The 8,851-nt window shown below is 34.4% G+C and overlaps 2 protein-coding genes across 2 annotated transcripts in view; both read right to left on the minus strand.

The window, feature by feature from the left end:
- Window positions 1–1,485, minus strand: part of taok3b (TAO kinase 3b) — a 24,400-nt gene extending 22,915 nt beyond the window's left edge. Inside the window, exon 1 of the mRNA XM_060862943.1 lies at window positions 1,349–1,485. Coding sequence (XP_060718926.1) covers window positions 1,349–1,381 — 33 coding nt within the window. The 5' untranslated portion in view covers window positions 1,382–1,485. The remainder of the gene's footprint in view (window positions 1–1,348) is intronic.
- tescb (tescalcin b) lies at window positions 1,368–5,742 on the minus strand. The gene is made up of 8 exons (XM_060862946.1): window positions 5,572–5,742; window positions 4,298–4,367; window positions 3,922–4,002; window positions 3,160–3,299; window positions 2,847–2,908; window positions 2,333–2,440; window positions 1,659–1,706; window positions 1,368–1,504 (listed from the first exon to the last, which is right to left on the minus strand). Exons 1-8 carry the CDS (start codon window positions 5,633–5,635, stop codon window positions 1,427–1,429), a joined length of 651 nt encoding a protein of 216 aa, XP_060718929.1. The 5' UTR covers window positions 5,636–5,742; the 3' UTR covers window positions 1,368–1,426.
- Between the last annotated feature and the right edge of the window lie 3,109 nt (window positions 5,743–8,851).

Genomic DNA, 8,851 nt, shown 5'->3' on the forward strand with positions numbered 1-8,851 from the left:
AGAGACTAACTGGTTTTCAAATTATGTAAACAATGTTACTGTTTTTATCACTCATCCTCACAACATCAACACTTTATCCAGGGCACTCGAGCTATATCAGTTAGCTTCATCCTCTAAGGAAAACTGAAACAAAAGTGAGCAATCATCAGGTCATCTACCATAGCTACCTGAAAACCTCAAGTGGGATAGGAATGGGTTAAAATTCTGGGTGTATTCCTACGAACAGATGTTTAGTAAGACAGAAACATAATTTTGTTCTGCTTAAATTTCTGTCTTGGGTGCTATTTCAACTTGTATTTTTAACAGTATTTTTAATGATGCCTGATGAAATAAACCATTTTTATGTTGGAGTCATCCATCTCTATGAACATGAATCTTAAAGCTATAGAAATGGTGGGAAATTTGTTGCAAATATCATATGGTATCGCAGATATATTAAAAGTCATCACATCTGTATTTTAGAAATCTTAGAAAGTAATAGGGATCTATATTGCAGCGAGGCCACTGTACAAAATTTTAACAAGTAGCAATATGTTTAATATAGCTAAATATATCTAGTATTTTGCATTATAAGTTTATAATTTACCAAATATAAGATTATTAAACCAATTTCTATACATACGTTTATAATATATTAAGTAGATATGTTTGGTTAAATGTAGTAGAGATGCACAGAGATGTGCTGTTCATGATACTCAAATTAATTCATTCAAATTAGTGGGGAGCATGCTGGAACAATCAATAACAGTCATGACTCACAGCCTTACAATCCTTATTCAGTAGTGAGATCAGTTTATTGTCTGGAGTTTTGCATGTTCTCTCAGTGTCAGCACTCCTGTTTTGTTCCACTGTTCACTGTTCACTGTTCTTGTATGTGGCTCAGTAACTAGCTGTGATTGGGTTGTGCAACTGTGTTATGTCCTGCAAATATATTTATCTGTGTGTATTTCACAGTGAGAAAGGTTATTTATTGCAAGTATATTATTTATTGTTATTTATTTTATATAAGATATTTATTGCTCTACATTTAATATGCCCCCTAAACAAAGTACATTCTTTATTTTAGTCCCACAGACAGGACAATTAAGTAACATTCAGGTGTTTATAATTGAAAAGATTAAAAGTAACATAAATAATAAAAGTGGTGCTTAAAGTGAACATCCAAAGTCAATTCATGTCTAAATGTCAAGATGTTTAAATGTCCATGGGCTTAAAAATGCCATACCTAATAATCTGTCAATTCATTTATTCTGTGATTATACTGTATACAGTATTAGTTGACCTCAGCACCACAACAGTACTTAGCCAATATAATGCTAGCGTTTAAGTGCAAAAATAACCCATTTACCTTTCTGTTAAGCTTTAGCTTATTAGTTATCATTGGTGCATTGGAATATCAGGTGAACCATTGGTTGCTGATAGGCCATCATTTGCACAGACTCGTCGTGTCCAAATTTAAGAACCGGATGTGCATCCTCGTCTCAATTTCTATTCCTTTCAGAATCTGATTTCAAAACAAATTTATTATTAGGCTTTATATATTAACAACATTGTTATCTTATATTCAGATCTTCAAGCCTTGATGTATTGAGATTTATTGAGATATAATTGTACTGATAAATTGTGTATGTGAGACTGGCCTGAAAATATAGACAAACCTTCACAAAATGCTCAAATGTTATCCCTTCATAAAATTCATCTGGACCCTGTAAAAAGAAGAAATTATTCTTCAACTGTACATGTGATATTGGTTAACAATATATTAACATCTACTGTGGGGTAGGGTAGAGCAGCAGCATCAACATAAAGGTTAAAGATTTTAATCTAGACCACATAATGAGCTAAAGTCTCTGGTAATTATAATTAAAACTGAACTGAAAGAATCAAAGAGCTAGTCTCTATTATTCAATTAGAAAAATAGAAAAATTAGTCCTTGGGGAAAATGTTAAAAAAAAGACAAAATTTGCTAATTATATGTAGTTCTTCATTAGCAAGCTACAAATTATAAACTTAATAATTTTTAATAATTGTAAATAAGACCCTAAGCCAATTCAATCTATGTCAACTCTTAACTGACTTAATTTAAATTGGAGGTTTTAACACTATACGTTGTGCACAAAGAAGGCTGAACACATTTTGTAAGACATCATATTATGAAACCATACTTTGGGGGAAAAAACTCAGTAATGAACTGCTGTCTTTTCAACCCTTTGTAGCTTATATATCTTCAGTTCTGATTTATTGGTCCATCCACTACAAACTGGACTAAGTATAATGTGTCCATTTGCCAAAATGGAGTTTGACACGTTGGTGTCTAGTGTAAAGAGCCTACCATGTGACCCACTGAAATGTTAGCCACCTCCAGCATAGCAGCATCTGCAATGCCCTTGGCTGTTTCTCTTCCAAGTGATCCACTCCTAGAGAGCAGCTCCTCCACCACCTATAGCAAAGCAATATCTTGTTAGTTACTGCACAACATAACTGCTTTTTTATTTACTCTTGTTGACTGTGGATTTCCTTACTGATATATATATATATATATATATATATATATATATATATATATATATATATATATGTGTGTGTGTGTGTGTGTGTGTGTGTGTGTGTGTGTGTGTGTGTGTGTGAGTGTGTGTGTGAATGTATGTATGTATGTATCAATGAATGAATGAATACAAATATGAATAGTTCTCTGTATGTGACAATGTGGCAATGAACCTACCTAATCTGATGCATGAACCTACCTAATTTAAAAGCAACACCTTTTTATTGATCTACTACAGTTTAGTGTAATACAAAATGTTACACGTCCTGTGCTTAATAAATAGAGAAATTGGATGTCTTACATGTTTGTATTCCTCCAGTGTTATGGTCCCATCATTGTCAGTGTCATGCATGTTAAACAGGACTGTCATGGGAGAAAAGGGTGCATTAATTATTAAAATGATCTGTAGCAGCAGAGTCAGCTTTTCAGTAAACACTGCCCAGTGCCAATAAAGTGCCTAGTGCCTAGAATTAATTATATTCTCAACATAAAAAATATATTTTGCAATATTTGTTTTTTAGACTTTCTACATCATAGAGCGATCCAAGTGACTGACATGTTGTATTTTTGCCAACATCATGTTTATCTCATTTCATTGATTACTCCATTCTTACAGCGCAGTTTGCTTCTCCGAATTTCTTCTCTCTGCTCTTCTGTCATGTGCGCTGATGGAGCTCTGAAGTAAGACATGACAATGAGGAACTCCTCAAAGCCAATTTCTTGAACTGAGCCTTCACCTCCTTTCTGGAAGTTCCTGTTGAGGAAAAAGCTTAAGTGTGTATCGAGAGTATGAATGGCTCACAATGATAAAAAGAAGTGTTTGGCATGATTGTAATGTCACTTATGCTTTTGTAAACAATGATTTTGGAAGAAGATGTCTTGAAATAGCTGTTTTAAATTCCCAACAAATTCAAACTAAGCCCCCAAACAAATGCACATTACAGAGGCTAAAAAATAAATGCTTGTGCAAGAGGCTGAGCAACCTGGATTGACAAGAAACATGTCTGACACAGAAGCATAGATGCCCTCATATGCTGATTAGTTGGTTGCAAGTGGTATGGATCATTTGTTTTTCCCCTCCCATTTATAGAGCCTGAGGTACCACAGAGGATTGAGTTTCTCCTTTGAACATATAATTTATTAAGTGGCAAAAATGTTCTAAGTTAAAAACAATTATTCACCCTAATTTTAAGTGCAATATTCACACAAGGAGGATGTTTAAAAATGTTATGCAAGTCTCAAAAATAGGCTTCAGTGTAGTAAACTGTCCAGAAAAAATGTTAATCTGAGTAAATTTAACAGATTTTTAAACAAGACATAGTCATGGTCAGCATTAATAAGTGAATAGCTAACCCACAATTTTATACATTACTGACCTTCTATCAAAGAATGCTGCTACAATCTGGGATCGAATTGGGTTGCTTGCTAGGTCTGGAAGTGTGCTGAGATCATCTTTCCTTTAAATAGAAAGCATTTAGTCGCGAAGTGACTTCTTAGTTGTGAAAGGTTTAGCATAACAAATTATAATATAATTATAAAGAATTATAATATTCTTTTTGCATATTTATGAGTCAAATTTTTGTTCATCATTGCAATATTTATCGAGGTACACACAAGAAGCATACAACTCAGACTGTCCAGGACAATGGACTCTTTTACTCTATTTAGAACTATATATAAAAATATTTAATATAGATATATTTAGGCTTAGGCTTAAGTTAGAAAGTTAGGACTGGGTTGTGTATAACCTACCGTAACACATCATCATTGTGGCTTAACTGCTTGAAGCGATTATGAAGAATCTTGATCTGCTCCATAGAAACTGAAGGAAGGATAAAAGCAAAACAGCAGCTTTTATCATTTGTGATATATTCAGGGGTAGTTATTAATTGAATATATTCTTCAAACTATATCCCTGATTGACTATTAAAGAGCATACAGATAAACTATTATTAATGGTATAACAAAATACCATCTGCTCTTTGCTGTGGAGACTCAAACCATATAATTTAAATAATTATAATAATTTAAATAAAACATGAGAGCTTATTGATTGTTTTAACCAGCTATATAGATGTACTTAAGTATTGTGACTTTCCAGTCACACGAAATGTCAGCCGGGTCTAGATGAAGGTCTCTTTGATGGATCAGGTCAGGTTCAAAAAGCTACTGAATTAAAATCTCATTTGTTTAATGTGAACTCAGTTCACTGTTCCCCAACGTTTTTGAGGAACAATTTTTTGCAGACTGCCACGATGGCTAAGCACCCATTTGTCTGTTCATCATTTTGACCCCAGAGAGGATCTGTGGGACATCCTGAATTGCAACATCAGGAAGCAATGTGACTCTTTGCTTGCGAATTTGGAATATGTTCAGGCTTTTCTTCATGAATGAGAGAAAATGTCACAGGTGCACACTTTAAGATCATCGTCTCTTTACAACAGACATAACAAAAATATTTGCTGTAAGATGACTGCAGTACCACTCCTGTTACATGACAATGATCCAAAGCTATATCTAGATTTCTGAAAATCTGCTTTGTGACAATGTCTGTTGTTAATATGCACTATACATAACAGGATGTTCTTTGCTTACTCTTACTAGTTATATGGTTTAGATGGTCATTGTTTACATTTCTTGCCTTTTATTTGACCTGGATTGGAATTGAACCTGAAAACGAGTGTTACTTTTTTTTCATTCTGTTTGAAAAGTATGTTTGTTTGTTTGTTTGTTTTTTATCAAGTACTGTTAGACATAAATTCATATGCATAATGTAGTAAATGTTAATGTTTTTTTGTATAGGTGGATGGATCTGGAACGTTGCTCCTCATGTTCATGCGCCATATCATCCAGTCGCCTTTTATAAACACATCCGAAACCTTATTATAAAGCTTTATAAATAGCGTTTAAAAGGAATGTACGCTGTGCTGTGTTGCTTGCCCAAGCACAACCAAAATAAGACAGAAATTGTACAATATAATCGCGCAATAGCATCTTCCTCCATGCTTTTATACTGCCTTACTTACAGCCTGTCTTCTCAGACAAAATCCGATAGTGATGATCTTCCGGTACCGAGTGAAAAACCCCCATAATGGCAAAAAGGTTCCCTCGCGGATCTTTGTTTTGCTGTCAGAAGTGATCTACGGAGAACATCCGTTGGTTTCAGTTTCAAGGCGAATGCAAATTTGAACAGATCGAGTTCGTCATTTCCCCGCGGTCCTAGCGCTTCGGAAGCATCCGCTTGCGCTGTAACTCCTGGTAACGCTCACTACCTGCTGTACTGTACGTGCGTGAAAACAGTGCGCATGCGCTTCGGATATCGCACAGCGAGTAGCTAGTTTAGTTGATTACTGTAATACCCTAGTACTCTAATAACCTAGTACTCTAATACCCTGGTACTCTAATACCCTGGTACTCTAATACCCTTGTACATCCTGCTTACACAATGGATAGTAATAGAATGCTTTATTGAATGGTGCTTTTAAACAATTACATTAGCTAATAAAAGACGTAAATTTTATTAACGTCTAATATTGTATCCCATATAATGAAGGAAACTTTACCACTTACATATCACATAATAATCTATCTTTCTTTCTTTCTTTTTTCTTTCTTTCTTTCTTTCTTTCTTTCTTTCTTTCTTCCTTAAAACAAATTGTGTAGTAGGTCTTAACAGGGATTACTCCCTGTTGTGGAAGCTTTTGAGAAAATAAAGTATCATACTGGTAGGCATGGGCAAGAGTAAATAGGTTCATGGTTTGTTTGTACTGCTGCTGCGCAACAGGACCAGATTCAACACAGAATCTGAAGAAAGGAAAACATCACCCACCATTGGCTAGATGGACATCGTCTGATCATCTCCTGACCAGGATAATCTTACCCTTACCAAGGTCTTCCTAGAGTTGTTTATGAGCCAACTCGCTACTCATGCAAGCAAGCTTTAGAGGTGGCAGTAGAAGGTTTGCAGTAGAACGCTCCTCGTGTATCATGAGCAAAGCCGGGCCCCGAGTTTTTATAAACATGATTCAAACACAGAATCTGAAGAAAGGAAAACATCATCTACCATTGGCTAGATGGACAACGCCTGATCATCTCCTGATCAGGATATTCTTACCATTACCAGGAGTTGTTTATGAGCCAACTCACTACTCAGGCAAGCAAGCTGTAGACGTGGCAGTAGAAGGTTTGCAGTAGAACATAGGTTAACAACATTGATATCCGGGCCACATATGGGTTAGATCGAGGTGTAGTGGGTTCTGCAATTAATGAGAGTCCCCTTTATGTTTTACAATCGGTTCCCATATAGGCATGAAAATATGCGATCTACATAGGATCTATGTAGGCAAAATGATTTCACATTGTTGAAAATAAGCAAACATTTAAAATTATAACTACAAGAGTAATCCTCTCCCTGGCACAGTTTCGTCCAAGCACAGCAAATCTTCTAATTTTCTATTTCTAGGCAAATTGCAGAAAATCTGCAAGTAAGGCATTCATTTTGCAAGTACAGTAAATATACACATTACAATGAAACATAAGAAAGAAAGGTTTGAAATCCATGTGCATTGTTTGTTATAAGGAAGGCAAATAAATCCAAGATGTACATTAGAAAAAAGTCCACTTGAACTAAACTTGTGTGCTGATTCGATCTGCTAATGTGCAACTGGATGTTTCCATGATGTACATATTATATTATTCAGGATTATATTTTTCTCTTTTTTCTTTCAAACTTTATCTAGCACTAACTATATTCTTTGACTTTTGATATAGAGGATGGCTAGTACTAGTTTTGGTACAAGGTTGAGGATATAAAAAGCCGGTGGCATTTTTGGGTTGATTTAAAATGTTTATGACCATCTTTTAAAAATAAAAATAAAAATAATTGGAATTAATTCAGATCAGTTTCTACAACGACTTGCCATCCCTAGTAAAACATTTTTAATGCAGATAGTGTAGACCTATGTGCAATGTACAAAACCAGTTCATGTTAATAGTGTTATCAGATGCAGCTTGATTTATCACTTCTTTTCTGATTTGGTGCATTGTACAGTTTCTAGCAAATGTCCACAAGATGGCAGTAAAGTTCTTCTGCATATATTCATGGTTCTCAGTATCCGTACATTCAGAATACAACAAAAAGAAATGCCTCTTAATATATCTAAAGAGTTGGGGAAAAAAAAACTTAAAAGTGTGCTAAATTACACCATTGTCCTTAATAATAAGATTAATTGGTCTTATTGTTATAATAAGATAATTGAGAAATTTTCAATATAAATCAAATCTCAAGTGGCTTACATTCTAAAATAATAATAATAATAATTGCTTCATGAAAAATGTAATGTTTTATTGTATAAATTGGGTATTTAATTATTTATTTTAATTCCATTTTAATAAAAAAAAATACAAACATATATTAAGTAAGGCCATGTTTAAATATTATGTGTTAATTTGTTATAGGATTTTTGTTTGTATTTATTGGGGTTTGGAGGTGTAGGGGACATAATACCTGGGAAAAAAAAGGGAACCTGGCTCTAGGCAGCACAGTGTCATACTTTAAAAACATGCCCACCTTCATTTGTCTTGCCTTGCTAAATCCGTAGAGGGTCACCAAGGGGCAATAAGGCAGCTGTTCTGGTAACATGAGTGTCTGAACAGGGACATAAGCGTTAATTCAAGAATTGGGTATATTGAAATACTACTACAAGAATCAAGTAGTTTTAATGTTACTAGTCATTTTAATGTTACTAGTCATTTTCCTGCTTTGTGTATTCTTTATTGGTATTGTTATATAACCAAGTAAATAACGGGCAACCTCTTAATCTTAAAAATCTAAATGGCAATGCTAAATTTAGCTTGGTCCCACTATTGGTTTCCATAGTAGCACTTAAGGGATCTGCTTAATGGCCAGCAGCAGACAAGATTAAAATATGAGTGTAATACAGAGAACATGAATGTCAGAGAATATTGGATATGATGGCTAAAAATATCTACTAAACCTAGTTTATTTAATGTATGCTGTCAGTTCTTGTCTTTTAAAGATCTTGTAAACAGGGTATAACATTCAAGTAATTTGAGATACAATATTTGATATATAAAGGGTTACAGCTCAGCAGGGAAAAACAGCATGTCATGTACTTAACACACTGAGTGATAAAATGCTTGGTAGCTGGCAGTAATGAATTATAGCTGTGGGGAAGCCTTCATGAGCTGCTGATCCGAAAGCATTCACATATGTAAAGCTATTCCACATTAGTAATAAACATTTGATATGTAGTTTGAGGTTGTTGACCTCAGCAATAGCAATGC

Source organism: Tachysurus vachellii, chromosome 26, assembly GCF_030014155.1.
Source record: "Tachysurus vachellii isolate PV-2020 chromosome 26, HZAU_Pvac_v1, whole genome shotgun sequence".
Taxonomy (NCBI): domain Eukaryota; kingdom Metazoa; phylum Chordata; class Actinopteri; order Siluriformes; family Bagridae; genus Tachysurus; species Tachysurus vachellii.

Excerpts from the sequence above, each read along its gene's own strand:
- tescb (XM_060862946.1), bottom strand. The coding sequence starts at position 5,635 with ATGGGGGTTTTTCACTCGGTACCGGAAGATCATCACTATCGGATTTTG. Across the intron at positions 4,368-5,571 it reads TTTGTCTGAGAAGACAGGCT|TTTCTATGGAGCAGATCAAG; the intron begins GTAAGTAAGGCA and ends TCCTTCCTTCAG. Across the intron at positions 2,909-3,159 it reads TCGGAGAAGCAAACTGCGCT|TCCTGTTTAACATGCATGAC; the intron begins GTAAGAATGGAG and ends CTCCCATGACAG.